At 44.1% G+C, this 22,990-nt stretch overlaps 1 protein-coding gene across 1 annotated transcript in view; it reads left to right on the plus strand.

The window, feature by feature from the left end:
• The window catches only part of LOC311147234 (adhesion G protein-coupled receptor L2-like), a gene marked incomplete at its 5' end in the record, with an annotated part of 83,996 nt that overhangs the window by 50,319 nt on the left and 10,687 nt on the right, over positions 1–22,990 (plus strand). The window contains 9 exons of the mRNA XM_084183896.1: positions 2,400–2,583; positions 11,758–11,880; positions 12,027–12,235; positions 13,046–13,219; positions 14,926–15,135; positions 15,333–15,553; positions 16,956–17,022; positions 19,333–19,424; positions 20,806–20,974. Of these exons, the coding sequence (XP_084040022.1) occupies positions 2,400–2,583; positions 11,758–11,880; positions 12,027–12,235; positions 13,046–13,219; positions 14,926–15,135; positions 15,333–15,553; positions 16,956–17,022; positions 19,333–19,424; positions 20,806–20,974 (1,449 nt within the window). The remainder of the gene's footprint in view (positions 1–2,399; positions 2,584–11,757; positions 11,881–12,026; positions 12,236–13,045; positions 13,220–14,925; positions 15,136–15,332; positions 15,554–16,955; positions 17,023–19,332; positions 19,425–20,805; positions 20,975–22,990) is intronic.

Raw genomic sequence — 22,990 nt, forward strand, 5'->3', positions numbered from 1 at the left:
GTCTGGTTTGATGGCGAGGGACTACAGTGTTTAATCGTCCCACTGGTTAATCCAGACAACAGGGTAATTGTGCCTATGGTCAATTAGTGTGTGTGGATGATAATCACAGCTTTGCACTAATTGGTACATTGAGTGACTGTTGTTATTGGCTAATTACCACTATAGTGTAGCCTGGGCCTCTGCTGTGGTTAATGTCACCTGTGGTTAAATTGTCACTAGTTTATCGGGTCATGGGTTGATATGGATTTGTGGGGTAATTATGCTGATGGATATGTTTGGTAGCGCTGCTGTGTGGATATGGATATAAGCTACATGGGAGTCATGAGTGGGGCTAGCGTTTACATTGCTGTGTGGTTGTGGATATACAGTGCATTCGGAAAGTAGTCAACCTTTCCCCCCCTAATCAATCTAACCACAATACCCCATAATGACAGAGCAAAAACCGGTTTTTATAATTTTTTGTAAATGTATATAAAAAACAGAAATATCACATTTACATACGTATTCAGACCTTTTACTCAGTACTTTGTTGAAGCAGCTTTGGTAGCGATTACGGTCTTGAGTCTTCTTGGGTATGACGCTACAAGCTTGGCACACCTGTATTTAGGGAGTTTCTCCCATTCTTCTCTGCAGATCCTTTCAAGCTCTGTCAGGTTGGATGGGGAGCGTCACTGCACAGTTATTTTCAGGTCTCTCCAGAGATGTTCGATCGGGTTCAAGTCCGGGCTCTGGCTGGGCCACTCAAGGACATTCAGACACTTGTCCCAAAGCCACTCCAGCGTTGTTTTGGCTGTGTGCTTAGGGTCGTTGTCCTGTTGGAAGGTGAACCTTTGCCCCAGTCTGAGGTCGATAGCACTCTGGAGCAGGTTTTCATCAAGGATCTCTCTGTACTTTGCTCCGTTCATCTTTCCCTCAATCCTGACTAGTCTTCGAGTCCCTGCCTCTGAAAAACATCCCCACAGCATGATGCTGCCACCACCATGCTTCACCGTAGGGATGGTGCCAGGTTTCCTCCAGACGTGACGCTTGACATTCAGGCCAAAGAGTTAAATCTTGGTTTCATCAGACCAGAGAATCTTGTTTCTCATGGTCTGAGAGTCATTTAGGTGCCTTTTGGCAAACTCCAAGCGGGCTGTGATGTGCCTTTTACTGAGGAGTGGCTTCCGTCTGGCCACTCTACCATAAAGGCCTGATTGGTGGAGTGCTGCAGAGATGGTTGTCCTTCTGGAAGGTTCTCCCATCTCCACAGAGGATCAATCAATTGAATTTACCACAGGTGGACTCCAATCAAGTTGAAGAAACATCTCAAGGATGATCAATGGAAACAGGATGCACCTGAGCTAAATTTCGAGTCTCATAGCAAAGGGTCTGAATACTTACGTAAATAAGGTATTTCTGTTTTTTACCTTTAATAAATGTGCACATTTTTCTAGAAATCTATTTTCGCTTTGTCATTATGGGGTATTGTGTGTAGATTAATGAGAAAAAAATAATATTTAATCCATTTTAGAATAAGGCTGTAACGTAACAAAATGTGGGAAAAGGGAAGGGGTCTGTTTACTTTCCGAATGCACTATAGATAAGCTACATGGGAGTCATCAATGGGGCTAGCGTTAGCGCTGCTGTGTGGCTATGGATATAGATAGAAATGCTAAGCTACATGGGAGTTGAACTCTCCTGCACAGGGTCACAGTGACCTCCATTTTGATCAACATTTGATACTTTTTCTTGAGCGTTTGGAATGTTTTGCTTACTTACTGCTTATCAGCCAAGCAGGAAATGAAAGGATTGTCATTGAAAACAAGCAGAATTATACCCTTCTTTACTTAGACTGCTACCCATGAAACAAATTGATTAATTTTCTTTATAACATTTTCCCCTCTAGGAAGGAAAAGCTGCACATTGCAAGGCCATTATGACCAGATTCTGTTATGGAATATATTTTTTGTTAGCGAAGAGGAAGATAATTGTTCTTTGGGAAAAATAAGATGTTAAAGAACAGGAACTGAGAGAGTAGTATTGTGGAAAAACTTCTCCATTCATTTGAAAAACATTTGGTTTGTGTTTGAACTTCCCCTCTGGCACAGTTTTGTTATTCAAAAGAAAAGAAATCGGTCTAAACCAGCGAAGTGGGGAGACAACTTCCTGTAGTTTATATTCTGTGACCACCATGCCATCTTTAAGTGATGTTTTAATTTGAATGTATCTTCATATCATCCTTTAATTCCTGTGACCTTATTTGTTGAATTTCTTGGTTGTTGCTTGTCCTTACTTGCCATCAGCATCATATGCCTTCCTTGCCCCTTTTCCACCTGTATGCTGCAGACATTAGTAGAAGTTATGAGGTATAAATAAAAAGCAACAAAGGTCTGACATTTTACTTGTGTCCACGGATACAGGCCATAGTGGATACGGTTGACAACCTCCTGAGGCCGGAAGCCCTGAAGTCCTGGGAAGACATGAATTCCACGGAGCAAACGCACGCAGCCACCATGTTACTGGATACCCTGGAGGAAGGAGCCTTCGTCCTTGCCGACAACCTGATTGAGCCCGCTGTAGTCAAAGTGCCTGCAGACAACATAAGTACGTTTTTTTTTCTCTCTCTACCCACCCTGCCCATCACTCATAAAAATGAAAAACTAGACAGACACGTCTGCCAGTTACAATCCACAGTTTTAATGATTATTTTCATTTGGATTATCTCCCCCCTGTCTTGGAAGAAAATTACTTTAACCTCAGTACTAAAATTGGCTTTTTTTCTACAGTTTGTTATGTTCAAGGAAGTGGAAGTTAACATTCACAACCATTCTGTAGAAACATACTTCTGCTAGGCCCCAGGGCTTCTGTTCCATGGGCTTATTCATTCTAGACAAGAACCTGGACAGCTATTCCTCCAGGAGAGAGGCAAAGTGGTTTTTAGAAAGACCAAATTTAGTTGAAGTCACAGTAGGAGGTTTGATGTCTCGCTCAGCGCCAGGCAAGCTAATATGTTCTCACAGGCAGTTTATTAGCAATGTGATCTCATTCATTTAAGTCAGCTTTGTGCAGTGAACTGTCATTTTCCCTACACAAGCCTCTTTGTTGCCATGGTTATGAGTTCCCCACTGCCTTTTTCTTGCATAGTTAAGTAGGGGCATTGAATTTGTTCTGCAAGATGAACTGTCTGGTCTTCTCATGGAAGATCGAATAAATCAATTGAATCATTTCATACACTACATGACCAAAAGTATGTGGACATCTGCTCATCGAACATCTAATTCCAAAATCATGGCCATTAATATGGAGTTGGTCCCCCCTTTGCTGCTATAACAGCCACTAGATGTTGGAACATTGCTGCGTGGACTTGCTTCCAATCAGCCACAAGAGCGTTAGCGAGGTCGGGCACTGATGTTGGGCGATTAGGCCTGGCTCGCAGTCGGCATTTCCAATTAATCCCAAAGGTGTTCGATGGGGTTGAGGTCAGGGCTCTGTGCAGGCCAGTCAAGTTCTTCCACACCGATCTCGACAATCCATTTCTGTATGGACCTCGCTTTGTGCACGGGGGCATTGTCATGCTGAAACAGGAAAGGGCCTTTCCCAAACTGTTTCCACAAAGTAGGAAGCACGGAATCATCTAGAATGTCATTGTATACTGTAATGTTAAGATTTCCCTTCACTGGAACTAAGGGGCCTAGCCGTACCATGAAAAACAGCCCCAGACCATTATTCTTCCTCCACCAAACTTTACAGTTGGCACTATGCATTGGGGCAGGTAGCGTTCTCCTGGCATCCACCAAACCCAGATTTGTCCGTCGGACTGTCAAATGGTGAAGCGTGATTAATCACTCCAGAGAACGCGTTTCCACTGCTCCAGAGCCCAATGGCGGCGAGCTGTACACCACTCCAGACGACGCTTGGCATTGCGCATGGTGATCTTAGGCTTGTGTGCGGCAGCTCGGCCATAGAAACCGATTATATTAAGCTCCCGACAAACAGTTATTGTGCTGACGTTGCTTCCAGAGGGAGTTTGGAACTTGGTAGTGAGTGTTGCAACCGAGAACAGATGATTTTTACACGCTACAAGCTTCAGCACTCGCCGGTCCCGTTCTGTGAGCTTGTGTGGCCTACCGCTTCGCGGCTGAGCCATTGTTGCTCCTAGACGTTTCCACTTCACAAAAACAGCAATTACAGTTGACCAGGGCAGCTCTAGCAGGGCAGAAATTTTACAAACTGACTTGCTGGAAAGGTGGCATCCTATGACGTTGAAAGTCAATGAGATCTTCAGTAAGGCCATTCTACTGCCAATGTTTGTCTATGGAGATTGCATGGCTGTGTGCTCGATTTGATAAACCTGTCAGCAACGGGTGTGGCTGAAATAGCCGAATCCACTAATTTGAAGGGGTGTCCACATACTTTTGCATATATAGTATTTTCTATACGGTAGCTATATCCTCTAACCCTGCCTTAACCCTTTGTCAGTAAATGGTCATTACAAGCAGATAAGAAAAACCAGATGCACTGCAGCCCGCTAATGCAAAATTAAATTGTTTGCCTATACACGCCATGTATAGTTAATCGTTGCAAACAAATCATATTAAATCAAATAAAATTTTATTTGTCACATGCGCCTAATACAACAGGTGTAGACCATACACAGTCGTGGTCAAAAGTTTTGAGAATGACACAAATACTAATTTTCACAAAGTCTGCTGCCTCAGTTTTGATGATGGCAATTTGCATATACTCCAGAATGTCATGAAGAGTGATCAGATGAATTGCAATTAATTGTAAAGTCCCTCTTTGCCATGAAAATGAACTTAATCCCCAAAAAACATTTCCACTGCATTTCAGCCCTGCCACAAAAGGACCAGCTGCCATCATGTCAGTGATTCTCTCGTTAACACAGGTGAGAGTGTTGACGAGGACAAGGCTGGAGATCACTCTGTCATGCTGATTGAGTTAGAATAACAGACTGGAAGCTTTAAAAGGAGGGTGGTGCTTGAAATCATTGTTCTTCCTGTTAACCATGGTCACCTGCAAGGAAACACCTGCCATCATCATTGCTTTGCACAAAAAGGGCTTTCCAGGCAAGGATATTGCTGCTAGTAAGATTGCACCTAAATCAACCATTTATCGGATCATCAAGAACTTCAAGGAGAGAGGTTCAATTGTTGTGAAGAAGGCGTCAGGGCGCCCAAGAAAGTCCAGCAAGCGCCAGGACCGTCTCCTAAAGTTGATTGAGCTGCGGGATCGGGGCACCACCAGTGCAGAGCTTGCTCAGGAATGGCAGCAGGCAGGTGTGAGTGCATCTGCACGCACAGTGAGGCGTAGACTTTTGGAGGATGGCCTAGTGTCAAGTAGGGCAGCAAAGAAGCCACTTCTCTCCAAGAAAAACATCAGGGACAGACTGATATTCTGCAAAAGGTACAGGGATTGGTCTGCTGAGGACTGGGGTAAAGTCATTTTCTCTGATGAATCCCCTTTCCGATTGTTTGGAGCATCCGGAAAACACCTTGTCCGGAGAAGACAAGGTGAGCGCTACCATCAGTCCTGTGTCATGCCAACACTAAAGCATCCTGAGACCATTCATGTGTGGGGTTGCTTCTCAGCCAAGGGAGTGGGCTCACTCACAATTTTGCCTAAGAACACAGCCATGAATAAAGAATGGTACCAACACATCCTCCGAGAGCAACTTCTCCCAACCATCCAAGAACAGTTTGGTGACGACCAATGCCTTTTCCAGCATAATGGAACACCTTGCCATAAGGCAAAAGTGATAACTAAGTGGCTCTGGGAACAAAACATTGACATTTTGGGTCCATGGCCAGGAAACTCCCCAGACCTTAATCCCATTGAGAACTTGTGGTCGATCCTCAAGAGGCGGGTGGACAAACAAAAACCCACAAATCCTGACAAACTCCAAGCATTGATTATGCAAGAATGCGCTGCCATGAGTCAGGATGTGGCCCAGAAGTTAATTGACAGCATGCCAGGGCGGATTGCAGAGGTCTTGAAAAAGAAGGGTCAACACTGGAAATATTGACTCTTTGCATAAACTTAATGTAATTGTCAATAAAAGCCTTTGACACTTATGGAATGCTTGTAATTATACTTCAGTATACCATAGTAACATCTGACAAAAATATCTAAACATACTGAAGCTACAAACTTTGTCAAGACCAATACTTGTGTCATTCTCAAAACCTTTGACCACGACTGTACAGTGAAATGCTTACTTACAAGCCCTTAACCAACAATGCAGTTTTAAGAAAGAATAGCTAAAAATAAATAAAAGTAACAAATAATTAAAGAGTAGCAGTAAAATAACAATAGCGAGACTGAATACAAGGGGTACCGGTACCGAGTCAATGTGCGGGGGCACCGGTTAGTCAAGGTAATTGAGGTAGTATGTGCAGTGAGGGAAAAAATATTTGATCCCCTGCTGATTTTGTACGTTTGCCCACTGACAAAGACATGATCAGTCTATAATTTTAATAGTAGGTTTATTTGAACAGTGAGAGACAGAATAACAACAACAAAAATCCAGACAAATGCATGTCAAAAATTTTATAAATTGATTAGCATTTTAATGAGGGAAATAAGTATTTGACCCCTCTGCAAAACATGACTTAGTACTTGGTGGCAAAACCCTTGTTGGCAATCACAGAGGTCAGACGTTTCTTGTAGTTGGCCACCAGGTTTGCACACATCTCAGGAGGGATTTTGTCCCACTCCTCTTTGCAGATCTTCTCCAAGTCATTAAGGTTTTGAGGCTGACGTTTGGCAACTCGAACCTTCAGCTCCCTCCACAGATTTTCTATGGGATTAAGGTCTGGAGACTGGCTAGGCCACTCCAGGACCTTAATGTGCTTCTTCTTGAGCCACTCCTTTGTTGCCTTGGCCGTGTGTTTTGGGTCATTGTCATGCTGGAATACCCATCCACGACCCATTTTCAATGCCCTGGCTGAAGGAAGGAGGTTCTCACCCAAGATTTGACAGTACATGGCCCCGTCCATCGTCCCTTTGATGCGGTGAAGTTGTCTTGTCCCCTTAGCAGAAAAACATCCCCAGAGCATAATGTTTCCACCTTTAGGTGCCTCCTCCTCCAAACACGGCGAGTTGAGTTGATGCCAAAGAGCTCCATTTTGGTCTCATCTGACCACAACACTTTCACCCAGTTCTCCTCTGAATCATTCAGATGTTCATTGGCAAACTTCAGACGGCCCTGTATATGTGCTTTCTTGAGCAGGGGGACCTTGCGGGCGCTGCAGGATTTCAGTCCTTCACGGCGTAGTGTGTTACCAATTGTTTTCTTGGTGACTATGGTCCCAGCTGCCTTGAGATCATTGACAAGATCCTCCCGTGTAGTTCTGGGCTGGTTCCTCACCGTTCTCATGATCATTGCAACTCCATGAGGTGAGATCTTGCATGGAGCCCCAGGCCGAGGGAGATTGACAGTTCTTTTGTGTTTCTTCCATTTGCGAATAATCGCACCAACTGTTGTCACATCTGCTTGGTGATGGTCTTGTAGCCCATTCCAGCCTTGTGTAGGTCTACAATCTTGTCCCTGACATCCTTGGAGAGCTCTTTGGTCTTGGCCATGGTGGAGAGTTTGGAATCTGATTATTGATAGCTTCTGTGGACAGGTGTCTTTTATACAGGTAACAAGCTGAGTTTACGAGCACTCCCTTTAAGAGTGTGCTCCTAATCTCAGCTCGTTACCTGTATAAAAGACACCTGGGAGCCAGAAATCTTTCTGATTGAGAGGGGGTAAAATACTTATTTCCCTCATTAAAATGCAAATCAATTTATAACATTTTTGACATGCGTTTTTCTGGATTTTATTGTTGTTATTCTGTCTCTCACTGTTCAAATAAACCTACCATTAAAATTATAGACTGATCATTTCTTTGTCAGTGGGTAAATGTAGAAAATCAGCAGGGGATCAAATACTTTTTTCCCTCACTGTACATGTAGGTAGAGTTATTAAATGCAATGCAAATAGTCTGGGTAGCCATTTGATTAGATGTTCAGGAGTCTTATGGCTTTGGGGTACAAGCTGTTTGAAGCCTCTTGGACCTAGACAAGGTGATCCCTTACCGCTTGCTGTGCGGTAGCAGAGAGAACAGTCTATGACTAGGGTGGCTGGAGTCTTTGACAGTTTGTAGGGCCTTCCTCTGACAGCGCCTGCTATAGACTGTCTCGTCATTGTCGGTGATCAGGCCTACCACTGTTGTGTCATTGGCAAACTTAATGATGGTGTTGGAGTCGTGCCTAACCATGCAGTCATGGGTGAACAGGGAGTACAGGAGAGGACTGAGCATGCACCCCTGAGGGGCCCCCGTGTTGAGACCTACCCTTACCACCTGGGGGCGGCCCGTCAGGAAGTCCAGGATCCAGTTGCAGAGGGAGGTGTTTAGTCCCAGGGTCCTTAGCTTAGTGATGAGCTTTGAGGGCACTATGGTGTTGAACGCTGAGCTGTAGTCAATGAATAGCATTCTCACATAGGTGTGAAAGGGCAGTGTGGAGCGCAATAGAGATTGCATCATCTGTAGATCTGTAGGGGCATCATGCAAATTGAGTGGGTCTAGAGTTTCTGGGATAATGATGTTGATGTGAGCCATGACCAGCCTTTCAAAGCACTTCATGGCTACAGATGTAAGTGCTATGGGTCGGTAGTCATTTAGGCAGGTTACCTTAGTGTTCTTGGGCAAAGGGACTATGGTGGTCTGCTTGAAACATGTTGGTATTATAGACTCAGACAGGGAGAGGTTGAAAATGTCAGTGAAGACACTTGCCAGTTGGTCAGCGCATGCTTGTAGGACACATCCTGGTAATCCGTCTGGCCTTGTGAATGTTGACCTGTTTAAAGGTCTTACTCACATCGGCTACGGAGAGCGTGATCACACAGTCGTCCGGAACAGCTGATGCTGTCATGCATGTTTTAGTGTTATTTGCCTCGAAGCGAGCATAGAAGTAATTTTGCTCGTCTGGTAGGCTTGTGACACTGGGCAGCTCACGGCTGTGCTTCCCTTTGTAGTCTGTAATAGTTTGCAAGCCCTGCCACATCCGACGAGTGTCGGAGCCGGTGTAGTACGATTCGATCTTAGTCCTGTATTGACGCTTTGCCTGTTTGATGGTTCGTCGAAGGGCATAGCAGGATTTTTTATAAGCTTCTGAGTTAGAGTCCCGCTCCTTGAAAGCGGCAGCTCTACCCTATAGCTCAGTGCGGATGTTGCCTGTAATCCATGGCTTCTGGTTGGGGTATGTACGTGCGGCCACTGTGGGGACGATGTCATCGATGCACTTATTGATGAAGCCAGTGACTGATGTGGTGTACTCCTCAATGCCATCGGAAGAATCCCGGAAAATTTTCCAGTCTGTGCTAGCAAAACAGTCCTGTAGCTTAGCATCTGCTTCATCTGACACTTTTTTATTGACCCAGTCACTGGTGCTTCCTGCTTTAGTTTGTGCTTGTAAGCAGGAATCAGCAGGATAGAATTTTGGTCAGATTTGCCAAATGGAGGGCGAGGGAGAGCTTTGTACGCGTCTCTGTGTGTTGAGTAAAGGTGGTCTATATATTTTTTTCCCTCTGGTAGCACATTTAACATGCTGGTAGAAATGAGGTAAAACGGATTTAAGTTTCCCTGCATTAAAGTCCCGGGCCACTAGGAGCGCCGCCTCTGGATGAGCGTTTTCCTGTTTGCTAATGGCTGTGTACAGCTCATTAAGTGCGGTCTTAGTGCCAGCATCGGTTTATGTTGGTAAATAGACAGCTACGAAGAATATAGATGAAATCTCTCTTGGTAGATAGTGTGGTCTACAGCTTATCATGAGATACTCTACCTCTGGCGAGCAAAACCTCGAGACTTCCTTAGATATCGTGCACCAGCTGTTGTTTACAAATATACATAGACCGCCACCCCTTGTCTTACCAGAGGCTGCTGTTCTATCCTGCCAATACAGTGTATAACCCGCCAGTTGTATGTTATTCATGTCGTCGTTCAGCTACGACTCTGTGAAACATTACAGTTTTTTATGTCCCGTTGGTAGGATATACGTGCTTGTAGTTCGTCCACTTTATTATCAAGTGCTAGCTGTGCCACTAGAGATCCTGGTTTGAATCCAGGCTCTGTCGTAGCCGGCCGCGACCGGGAGACCCATGGGGCGGCGCACAATTGGCCCAGCGTCGTCCAGGGTAGGGGAGGGAATGGCCGGCAGGGATGTAGCTCAGTTGGTAGAGCATGGCGTTTGCAACGGCAGGGTTGTGGGTTCGATTCCCACGGGGGGCCAGTATGAAAAATAAAAAAATTATGTATGCACTCACTAACTGTAAGTCGCTCTGGATAAGAGCGTCTGCTAAATGACTCAAATGTAAATGTAAATGATTATACATTGGCCAATAGTACCGATGGCAAAGGCAGATTAGCACTCGTCGCCGGCTCCTTACCAGGCACCCCGATCTCCTTCCGCGATATCTCCTTTTCTTTCTACTGCGAATGACAGGGATGAGGGCCCTGTCGGGTGTCTGGAGCAAATCCCTCATTAAAGAAAAATTATTCGTCCAGTTCAAGGTGAGTAATCGCTGTTCTGATGTCCAGAAGCTCTTTTCGGTCATAAGAGACGGTAGCAGCAATATTATGTACAAAATAAGTTACAAACAATGCGAAAAAACTAACAAAATAGCACGGTTGGTTAAGAGCCCATAAAACGGCAGCCATCCCCTCCGGCGCAATTGACACACTTTGTTTATGTGCTTTTAGCACACAGGGCCTCAACAACAGATTTCTACTAGTAGTAATATAGCTAGTAGAACTATCCCAATCTCCTCTGACAATGCTATGTGAGGACTGAGGCCCCAGCCAGGCTCAGGGACAGTCTTCTCTGCAGCTCGCCTGATGCGCAGGAGAAGAGAAGCCCAAAATGATCCTCACTAACATAGTTTCCTGATTCAGGCTGAAACACAAATGGCACCTTGAGACGAACGTCAAGGGCAGGAGGAGAGAAAAGGGAGGGGTAAGGGGTAAGTTTAGGATAGAGGGATAGAGAGAAAGAAGGAAGGAAGCGAAGGAAAGGAGAAAATCGTCAGAGGGAGAACAATGCCTCATCTCTGTGTGTCAAAAGCGATCTGTGGTGAGGAAGTTGAGGCTGGTTCTGACAGGAGGGAGTGTGCTGATACGTGCGTCCTCCTGACCCCTCCGTAATTCCACACATCAAAGAGAGTGAGAGAGAGCCATCCCGCAGCTGGCACAGAGGAGAGGGAGAGGGATAGAGAGAGCGAGAGAGAGGGCAGGAGGTTTGCTGCAGGAATCTAGCAGGCTTTTCAGAGATTTGCTCGCTGGCGAGGCCAGAGTTATCTGAACCCACAGGGGGAAGAAAAGCCCAATGATATTTTTGATCTTATGAATATTTGACATTCATGCTTCAGCAGGTTGTGTGGTGGTGTGTTCTCTCTCTCCCTCTCTCTCCATGAGGAGCTCTGTAGGCCAGGGTTACAGGGAGCAGCTCAGTTATTTTCTATAGTAAATAGCGCTGGATGGGATATTGACAATGAGATTGGATTCTCTAGCTGGAACACTTGATCTGGTTCCTCCCTTCTTTCACCCTTCACCACCTTTATATCGGAGCTCTATTAAACACTGTGTGTTGCTATTGAAACGTGACCTATCAGTAATGTATACCACTACCATTCCCCTCTTTCCCCTCTCCTCCTCCCCCCTCTCTCTGTCTCCTTCTGCTCCTCCCCCTCTACCTCCCCCTCTCCTTATCCTCTTTTAGTGCTGGATGTGTATGTGCTCAGTACTGATGGCCAGGTGCAGGACTTCAGGTTCCCCCAGACCAGCAAGGGTGGAGCCTCCATTCAACTATCTGCAAACACAGTCAAAGTCAACAGTAAAAACGGTAAAAACAAAAAATGAATGAATTAATGTGATCATGCTGAAGGAGCATTGCCCTGCACTGAGTGTGGCTGATGGATAGAGATGAGTAGCAATTCTATACGTTCACAATGCCACCATAAATCTTATTCTAATGTGTTTTTTTCCCAGGTGTGGCCAAGCTGGTGTTTGTCCTCTATAAGCACCTGGGCCGGTTCCTCAGTACAGAGAACGCCACGCTCCGGGGAGGAGGAGGCGGCGGAGGACGTAACCTCTCAGACCTGACCGTCAACTCACACATCCTGGCCGCCTCCATCACCAAGGAGTCCAGCCGCGTGTTTGTGTCCGACCCCGTCATCTTCACCCTGGAGCACCTCGACGTGAGTCCCCATTCCCCTGAGAAAACCCGGGAGCTCCAGAACTCTAGAGTCAGGCCGCGGTGTGGTTCAGTGCAGGGGGAAATAGTGTGGAAGAGAAATGGCAGTGTGGTCTTTAGTAGTTGGAGGATAAATGCCAATTTCGTAGGATACAGCTGCACGGCTACCATGGCTGTAAAATATAAGTACATGTCAGATCTGGAACTCCCACGGTTATACACTTCTGTTAGTTTACATAGAAAAGCTACCATGTTTGTCATGTGATGATGTATGTCAATATACTGTAAATGTTTATAATTGCACTTGACACGGCAGACAAGTTGGATCCATCCATAGGCCGAAGCAGGCTAACTTGAGTGCTTTCTTGTGTTTTCCAGTACTTAGCTTTTTGCTACTGTAGTCCCCTGTAGCTCAGTTGGCAGAGCATGGCGCTTGCAACGCCAGGGTTGTGGGTTCATTTCCCACGGGGGGCCAGTATGAAAATGTATGCACTAACTGTAAGTCGCTCTGGATAAGAGCGTCTGCTAAATGACTTAAATGTAAATGTAAATTTGCCATGGCAGGCTTGTCTGCCTGCTGTTATTGACCCTTGATGGAAAATGACATATACATACAGTATATATAGGTAGGAAGCATATGTACTCTAAAGTAATGTGTTAGTTGTTTTAAACAATGCTTATAATGTTGTTGTTTGTGGTATTTGAGGTTTCCTTGTTTTTTTGCTTATTGAGAACTACTACAACCCTAACTTTTAGCTAGTTGTTTTAAACAATGTTCATGTTTTTGTTATTTTGTTACTTTTCTGCTTTGTAGAAGGAGCACTTCTACAACCCCAACTGCTCCTTCTGGAACTACTCTGAGAGGAGTATGATGGGCTACTGGTCCACTCAGGGCTGTAAGCTCCTTGACACAAACAAGAGCCACACCACCTGTTCCTGTAGTCACCTGACCAACTTCGCCATCCTCATGGCCCATCGAGGAAATGTGGTGAGTGGCCTTCAGTGGGTTTTTCTCATGTTGTGTGGTTGGACTCTACTGGATGTATGTAATATGTACGTCTAGGGAACATGGTGAGTGGGTGGTTCTCATTTAAACTCTGAATCCCAAATCAACCCCTAGCAGCCCCTAACCCTCTAGACACTTGTGTAGATTGGAGATGATTGGATATGTGTAAGAAATATGGTAGATTTTCCCCAATTCTTGTCCTCTGTGGAATTGTAACAATGTTGCGGACACTCGTACTGACTGCCCCCATCCCCCCTCATTGTATGTACTTTATGTACGTAAATATGGCTAGAGTAAGATTGACAACTCTGAGGCTGATTAGATTTGAGGTGGTGGGTTGAGGGGATGGGGGTTGAGGAGAGGAATGCTGTTAGTTAATGTATGTGGAGAGAAACGGAAGGAGGCTGTCACTTACTTTGCCGGGAGTAAAACATCAAGAGATTGCAGGTACAAGATAGTAAAAGTTAGCTCTACCATTATTGGAAATAAATTACATTTTACTTATGTTCCGTGACTAATAACCTTCGCGCACACGCATATCCTACACGGGGAAATGTACACGGCAGCCCGGTGTCACGCTTCTTCATTTTCCATTTCCACTCGATGACATGAAGTGGGTGAGATCCATTCGCAAGCAAAATGCAATTACAATCCAATTACATGATAAATATAATGTGCTGTGAGCATCTACCAGTAATAAACGTGGAACATAAGTTTGTGGTGTATATAATAACATGTCCCGACTCATGAAGTCTTCCCACGTCTTCCCCTCGCAAACCCCAAACCTTAAAACTCTTCACCACGAGGAGAAACCAGAGGTTTAAGCCATCCCTCAGTCACACCAACCCTACTACTCACCTCAACTACAACTCCTCCTGGCCTGCCCTTAATAAAATGTGTCATCTCACGGAACGGATTACCTCATGTTCAGACCACTATCCCTGAGTGATATTCTGTATGGTGAAGGCTTCTGTTTTTGCATATGGTCTTATAGCCTACATGTCCATATTGTAATGTGTTCATTTTCCTGGGTTGTGACACACACTATAATCAGCCCTTCACCCAGTGATCCCACACTATATGTTATAACATGTCGCGCCTTGGTGATACAGAGCTTTGTGACAGCTTACTAATGACCTTACATTGGCCCGGCACATGTACAAGGATCTAAAGACATGTCATCTGTTTCCTACAGTAGATGTTGAGTGAAATCCCTTAGTGAGTCAGGACATCATATTATGTCAAGGTTCATTGATGGGGACATGAAGTCTGTCATGTTTTATGTTTTCCGACAGGTTATTGGGTGTAAATCCTCCCTGCTGTATTGCTGTGTGTTTCTCATTGGTTCACTGATGTTGAGTTAAATCTCTGTATAAATCTCTGCTTATGTCATATTAGCTCCAGGTTATTGGGTTTACTTAAGATTATATAACGCATACTGATAAATGTTGGGAACGGCATTTGTACAAAGTGGCCTGAGCCAGGAAGTTGTCGGTTGTACTGTACTAGATACTGTTGTCTCTGTCTTCCTACTCATTTTATTCCCTGACCATTTGAATAAAAGAATAAGGTGATCACAACAAAAAAGCTGTTTGGGTCTAACCCCCTGTGTTTATGTCATGTTAGGTCCTAGATTCGGCAGGTTCTTGGTTCTAACCCCCTCTGTGTCTCTCTGTCCTGTCCACCAGGTGGAGGGGAGCGTCCATGAGCTGCTGCTGACGGTGATAACGCGGATGGGCATCGCTGTGTCTCTGGTGTGTCTGGCCATCAGCCTGTTCACCTTCTGCTTCTTCAGGGGCCTGCAGAGCGACCGCAACACCATCCACAAGAACCTCTGCCTCAACCTCTTTATCGCCGAGCTCGTTTTCCTCGTGGGCATCAACATGACTGAACCCAAGGTAAGGAGTATGGGCCCCCCTCGAGTATACACACGGATCAGAGTGGGCTTAGATGCACAATTATTTTGTTCCCATGGAATATGTTCCAGTTTTCTATTCCTACTCTTCCATTGACTTCCCCTGTGTTTCAATACAGTTTCAATGCCACTGTCCCTTTACCTCTGTATGTGTAACCTTTAAATGTGTCCCCCTCCCAGCTGGTGTGCTCCATCATCGCGGGCGTTCTTCATTTCTTCTTTCTGGCGGCGTTTGCCTGGATGTGCCTGGAGGGCGTACAGCTCTACCTCATGCTGGTTGAGGTGTTTGAAAGCGAGTTCTCCCGCAGGAAGTACTATTACGTCTCCGGATACCTCTTTCCCGCCGTGGTGGTGGGAATCTCTGTCGCCATCGACTACCGCAGCTACGGGACACAGAAGGCGTAAGTAACACTAGAGCTCATCTTTAGACAGGGCCTTTGTGATCTTGCTTGACTCAGAATGCAGTAGTTTATAATATGTTTACGCTAGGTCTGTCAAACGCTAAAAACATTTTATTGAGTTAATCGCAGGATTTGCTGCGATTAATCGTAAATTCTGAATTTGCTCGAATTACGCTGTAATTTAAGATTTTTTTTATACAAAAGCATTACAAGAATATTGACGTCTTGATTTTGTCCAATGTAATGGTAAGCAAAATCAAGTAAATTGATAAAGCACACTTTCTTTAATCTCAATGTCAACTTGTTTTGACATCGCATTGTTGTGTTTAGCTGTATAAATTATGTATTTTGGATGTTTTCAGTGTATTTTTAATGCTTTCAGACAACACGATTAATAAAATAAATAATTGTGCACTAAAATTACAAAAAGTTATCTTGAGTTAACTGATTTACTCTGACAGCCCTAGTTTACGCACATCCAGTAACCTTCAGGTGCAGGGTACGAAAAGTTACGTCAGAAAAAGACCTTGGGATGGAAACGTTGCACAGTAAAACTGCGGGAGCATTCAACAGTATCTATCTTCCTTTCTTGGTGCAGAGAGCATCAGGTCTCCCAGAACAGCCAACTCCATATCAAGACTCCCTTTCTTCCCCACAGTGCTAATGAGAGCTACATCACAGACCCTAGTCTCCCTCTCCCTCTGCCTCCTGGCAAATGTATACCCTGTCAGAGAGGAAAGAGAAAAGCTGTGAGCAAAACCACTACATTAATGAATTCTCTGGCTGGCTGGTTTTGCTGGTCTGGTATTTTCTCTGAGCTTTACGTCTTCAAACTTTTTTATTCTTCAGTGGCCTTTATCCAAGAAACAAGCCTTATGATTTGTCATAAGCCTTCCTTTAAATTGGGTGTTTTAACATTTTGTGGCTGTAGTGCAACGGTCCCTGAATTTGAATGAACATATTCTCTGATAATACATACAGTAGCTTCAGCACAACAAATATTGTTGGAACTATTTGTGACCACGTTTTGACTGTTTAGTCTAAAGTATAGCCAGACTGCTCTCTCAATTGTAGACATTGGTACCCTCTAAAGTCGTGAATCCAATACCAGTGCTGTTGTATGGCTCGCAGCCAGAATGTGTTCAAGGTCAGGTTCTCTCTCTACTTTGGTCAAGAAGGTAAATAAATCACTATTCTATTGCTGTAGAAGCTATATAATCATGTCATCTATCTAGTCTAGAAGCCAGGCTGGTTAGTGATCAGTAGGGAACGATGTAACAACTGCTGCTGTGTTCTTAGAATATAATTGCAGAGATTTTACAGTCACAGTGGGAGAGCCAGAATAGCTCATTTGCTCTTGAGGGATGCCTATCACCTGATCACATGACATGTTCCATTGCAGCTGCTGGCTGAGGGTGGATAACCACTTCATTTGGAGCTTCATAGGACCTGTCACCTTCATTATCATGGTAAGCCACATTATTCTGTGCTGGAATGTAAATCAGGTATGTGTGTATAATACATACAGTATGCTTGTGTGTGCCTATGTCTGTGCCTCTGTGAAGAGGGAAAAAATACATGTATTTTTCTGTTATTTTGTCCTCGTCTGGTCACTTAGCTCTTGCTTTCGCTGATCAATTTGCATGAAAGGAAAGTGGTCCATTATAGCTGACCTGAGGACATCAGCAGTCATTCAGTTGTAAAATCCTATGAAATCAGTCTAGTCAAGTGCGCAGCAGTCAACAGCTTAGCTGTTTTTTTGGTGGAAAGATTTGCGCATTGTGGAAGCATTCCTCCCTTTCACACACTCAGTCGTCTGAGGAGGAGGAGGATAAGAGACAATCTCAGGCATGAAGGTCATTTGCTCAGTTAGACAAAGAGGGGGTTGAGGGAGATGGGGAGAGACGGATGAACATGGAAGTAATGAGTGGGTGGGCCAGACAGCCATTACCCACAACCCCCTGGCCCTGCCGAGGATCATGACGTATCTCCAGCCAATCCCATTGCACAGACATCTCCGTCTTCACCTCTTAATATTTCATGCAGGCTGCATGTAGTACACACACACACACACCCACACACACACACTCATACATAATAATAATAATTATTATTATAATTTGGTGGGTACTTATATTTGTCCTATTTCACAAATGTACAAGTGTGTATTATACGTATGTGTGATTTAGAAATGTTTTTTTGTTGCATATCCTAAGTCCCCCTGAGACACGCACACACCACACACACACACATGCACATACATTTGTATTATTCACACAGAAGACACGCGTGTAAATGTGTACACACTGTGTTTATACAGCACATACTGTGCATAGATACCCAAGAAAAAGGGCATTCTGGTTTCGTTGGTGTGTTTTGAGGAGATGAGAGGGTCCATAGAGAGTGGGGTGCGGGGGGAATCAAGGACATGTACAGTTCGGTGCCTGCCTCTATGCCTGTCTACCTGCCTGCCTGTCTCATCAGATCTGTGTCGACACTGGCGGCTGTGTTCAATGCATCTCCAACCACTCAACTCATGCAGACCTAAATCGGCCCTAGTGGCTAGGAGACAAAACTCCACATCACTCTAATCTCTGATCTAAAACCCCTTATTCGTCTTTTCTCCTCTCCCTCTCTCCCTCTCTCCAGCTCTGCCCTCTTTCTGTCTTTCTCCCCACGTTATTGGTTTATTCTTTTAAAGGGATGTACATAGCTACGGCTCTACTGGTCTGGTGTATTCATGTTTTAGAATGAGATCATATACTGAACAGCATTCATAAAATTCAGCCCACAAATATATTGTATTTAATAATCTTGGGACAGTATCTCTACTTGATCAGTATTGCTTTGTGTTCTCGCAAACCCAGGCAGTTTTTGTCATTTATTTTCTTTCATAAAGATTGGTCAGGTTTCTGAATAAATAGGCTGGGGGGCAGATTATGGTGGAGAAGATTTTAATAACTTAAAATGCAAGATATGTTTTCTTTTATAGAAGTATTAAAAAATATATATAATATTTACTGAATATTTACTGAATAGTTGTTTTTGGTGAGGTTTTAATGTGGTAGTGACTGAGCCAAATTGAAGAATCCCCTCCTTCCCCCCTGTGCTTACAGAAAAACATCCTGAAGTCATGGAAACCTTTCTGAATGTATAGCTTAATATATGGAGATGTTTTTCCTGGCTCTAGATGTTTGTTTCTAAAATATGGCGCTCTGCTGTGTCTTTTCCACTCACTCTGTTCTGTTCTGGCTGTATTAGATTTACATTCCCTTGCTCTCTCTCTCGATGAGGAATAACACTCTGCGTTTGGCACCAGCCTGCTTGGCTAAGTAAGGCCTGAGGTTGTGCGTTACATCAGCCATAGGAGTGGGAAGGGGCATCCAAGGCACTTTATCATAGCCAGTGTTAGTGGAGCTGGAGACCAAAGCTAAGCTACAACCTCTCTATTCTCACTTTTGGGAGACCATTTGCACTGAAGCTTGAAAGTTTCATATCCCTCTTGGTAAGACATACTAATGTTGACGCTTGCGATTGTGCCAAAATCACTACAGGTTAAGCATTATTACCATGTATGATCTCAGAAAGTCACTAAAACATGCAGGTGACATGCTGCTAGTTACATTTAGGAGAGTTTGTCCTGTTTCTGTGTGCAAACCACCCTTTTTGTGGTTTAAGTTGCCACGAAATGTAGGCGACATGCATTGCTGCTCATACCATGAAATGAATGCCATGCTCCAGCGTGATGTGTTAACCTTGCTGTGCCTCTGTTTTGACAGCTCAATCTCATCATCCTGATTGTGACCATGTACAAGATGGTGAAGCACTCCACTTCCATGAAACCCGACTCGACCCGGCTGGGCGGTATCAGGTGAGAGGGGGCTGCTATTACTGGTTTTGTCAGCTCAGTTTTAAGTGAGAAAACAAAGCATTGTGTGCTGTCCTATTCCCTGCCACGGTCTTGCTTGTGCAATATTAAAGGGTGCATTTGGTGTATTTGACCTTAGAATTACATCTCAATAACCCATAACTGGAGTGGACAAATATATTTATTTCAAATTTTATTTCTATCCTCAGGTGTTGCCTTTTTGGTTGGTGTTTATGAGGGCAGTGTTTGCGTTATACATGGGTTATTATGCCTCCTTTATTTATTCATAACTGCATCCCTGACCTCTTGTATTAGTTGCTCCTTTGTTGGCATCATTTCCAGGTTCCTCTGGAACCCTAGCTCAAAGATATTAGATTTAAGGGTGGGGTGGAGGAACAGGAGATGTGCACACATCTTTATTCAAACATCCAGTCAATCCAGCAAATTGGATAAAAGAAAAGTCCCTAGACAGTTTCTGTCCTAAAATACTTGTCAAACAATAACTAAAAGACAGAATGACATATGCCATTCCTGTTTTGTAATTGGTCTTTTTGTAATAAAATCTATGTTTTTCAGGTTTTAATACCAGCAAAATCATTTTAATGACTTCTGAACCGTGCTATCCTGGTTAAAAATGTAATTTAAAGAGAGCCTGCTTTCAAAGATAGCGGCCAATTCAAACAAATAATTTATTCAAAAGACCCAAAACTCATTAACCATAATTAATTGGAGTCCACCTCTAATCAACCACTTATTTACTCCTACAAAGTTAGATTTGGTAACTTTCCACAAGACTTTGAAATTATCAGTTAGTTGAGTTTTAACAAGCATAAAGAGCCAGCGTACCCACGCACAAAATATATCAAATAATGAACAATGTACACAATGTGACACAAAAGCACGACTAATCTGTAGCATCTCTCCCTCTTTAGGTTTGTATTCTCTTCTGTCCTTGGATTTCTCTGAAACTCAGACGTGGTACAATGGTGGCTGGTTTTCACTGGTCTCCTCTTTTCTCATCCAGGGTTGCTCACTCTTTTTCTCCTGTGTATCGATGGCTCCTTTTGCCAGCCGTCGCCATTGGAACTTACCATTGGTTATATGATTTCCTCTAGGCTTTCCTGAAAACTCCTGTGAGAAACCTGCTGTGTTTGCTGTTTCTGTTTAGCCAGCCAACCCTGAGGAAGGCCAAGGAAACTAGTTAGTTAGACTCTGTCAGAGTTGGACTGTATATACTGTATAAACACGTCCAGAAGGAGAAATAGAGAGGGATGGTAACACAGCCTCCTTCTTTCCCCACATAACGAATCCGTAGGAACCGAACAGAGAGCAGTTACTTAGGTTATTATTAATGATTGTGAACAATATTGTGTGTGTGTTTCAGATCCTGGGTGCTTGGAGCATTTGCCCTGCTCTTTCTCCTGGGTCTGACCTGGTCGTTTGGCCTGTTCTTCCTCAACGAATCCTCCGTCGTCATGGCGTACCTCTTCACCATCTTCAACACTCTGCAAGGGATGTTCATCTTTATCTTCCACTGTCTCCTCCAGAAAAAGGTAAGGATTTAATACATACAGTGCCTTTGGGAAAGTATTCAGACCCCTTGACCTTTTCCACATTTTGTTACGTTACAGCCTTATTCTAAAATGTATTAAATTGTTTTTCCCCTCATCAATCTACACACAATACCCCTTGATGACAAAGTGAAAACAGGTTTTTAGAAATTGTTGCTAATTTATTAAAAATAAAAAACGGAAATATCACATTTACATAAGTATTCAGACCATTTACTCAGTACTTTTTGAAGCACCTTTGGCAGGGATTACAGCATCGAGTGTTCTTGGGTATGAAGCTACAAGCTTGGCACACCTGTATTTGGTGAGTTTCTCCCATTGTTCTCTGCAGATCCTCTCAAGCTCTGTCAGGTTGGATGGGGAGCGTTGCTACACAGCTATTTTCAGGTCTCTCCAGAGATGTTTGATCGGGTTCAAGTCCGGGCTCTGGCTGGGCCACTCAAGGACATTCAGAGACTTGTCCCGAAGCCACTCCTGCGTTGTCTTGGCTGTGTGCTTAGGGTTGTTGTCCTGTTGGAAGGTGAACCTTCGCCCCAGTCTGAGGTCCTGAGCGCTCAGGAGCAGGTTTTCATCAAGGATCTCTCTGTACTTTGCTCCGTTCATCTTTGCCTCGATCCTGACTAGTCTCCCAGTCCCTGCCACTGAAAACACCTCCACAGCATGATGCTGCCCCCACCATGCTTCACCGTAGGGATGGTGCCAGGTTTCCTCCAGACGTGACGCTTGGCAAATAGTTCAATCTTGGTTTCATCAGACCAGAGAATCTTGTTTCTCATGGTCTGAGAGGCTTTAGGTGCCTTTTGACAAACTCCAAGTGGGCTGTCATGTGCCTTTTACTGAGGAGTGGCTTCCGTCTGGCCACTCTACCATAAAGGCCTGATTGGTGGAGTGCTGCAGAAATGGTTGTCCTTCTGGAAGGTTCTCCGATCTCCACAGAGGATTTCTAGAGCTCTGTCAGAGTGACCATCGGGTTCTTGGTCACCTCCCTGACCAAGGCCCTTCTCCCCCGATTGCTCAGTTTGGCCGGGTGGCCAGCTCTAGGAAGAGTCTTGGTGGTTTCAAACTTCTTCCATTTAAGAGTCCACTGTGTTCTTGGGGACCTTCAATGCTGCAGAAATGTTTTGGTACCCTTTCCCAGGTCTGTTCCTTGACACAATCCTGTCTCTGAGCTCTACGGACAATTCCTTCGACCTCATGGCTTGGTTTGTGCTCTGACATGCACTGTCGACTGTGGGACCTTATATAGACAGGTGTGTGCCTTTCCAAATCATGCCCAATCAATTGAATTTACCACAGGTGGACTCCAATCAAGTTGTAGAAACATCTCAAGGATGATCAATGGAAACAGGATGCACATGAGCTCAATTTCGAGTCTCATAGCAAAGGGTCAGAATACTTATGTAAATAAGGTATTTCAGTTTATTTTAATTTTTTATAAATAAACCTTTCACTTTGTCATTATGGGGTATTGTAATATTTAATCCATTTTAGAATAAGGCTGTAACGTAACAAAATGTGGAAAAAGTCAAGGGGTCTGAATACTTTCCGAAGGCACTGTATGACCTATATGAAGATAATGCTACAACATTTTGTACATCAATGTTTGAATATAAGTTTTCCTCACCAGAGTTGGGAAATAACCTTCTTTTTAATGTCTAGTTTCCCAAAGAAATAAGATAACAAAGTATCTATGTATACTTAAGTCCAATGGAAAATATATACTTTTCAGTCCACTGTCTGCTGTCTCTTGACATTTAAGACTATCTCTGATATAAGCAACACCTCTGTGTCATATTTGTCCCCCTACAAAATCCCCCTCCTTATGGTATTTTAATGTGTCATCGTGGCAGACGTGATAGGCCTATCTCCAGAGACACGCCATTTGAACTGCTGCTGTCGGCTGGTGGCATTTGATACAGATATTTATTTTGTGGCTTTTTGTTACAGGATGATAGAAGAAGCTTCCTCTCTTTTTCTCTCTGGAGGAGCCTGTCACTG

The sequence above is a fragment of the Coregonus lavaretus genome (genome assembly GCF_964263955.1).
Source record: "Coregonus lavaretus genome assembly, chromosome: 19".
Lineage (NCBI taxonomy): Eukaryota > Metazoa > Chordata > Actinopteri > Salmoniformes > Salmonidae > Coregonus > Coregonus lavaretus.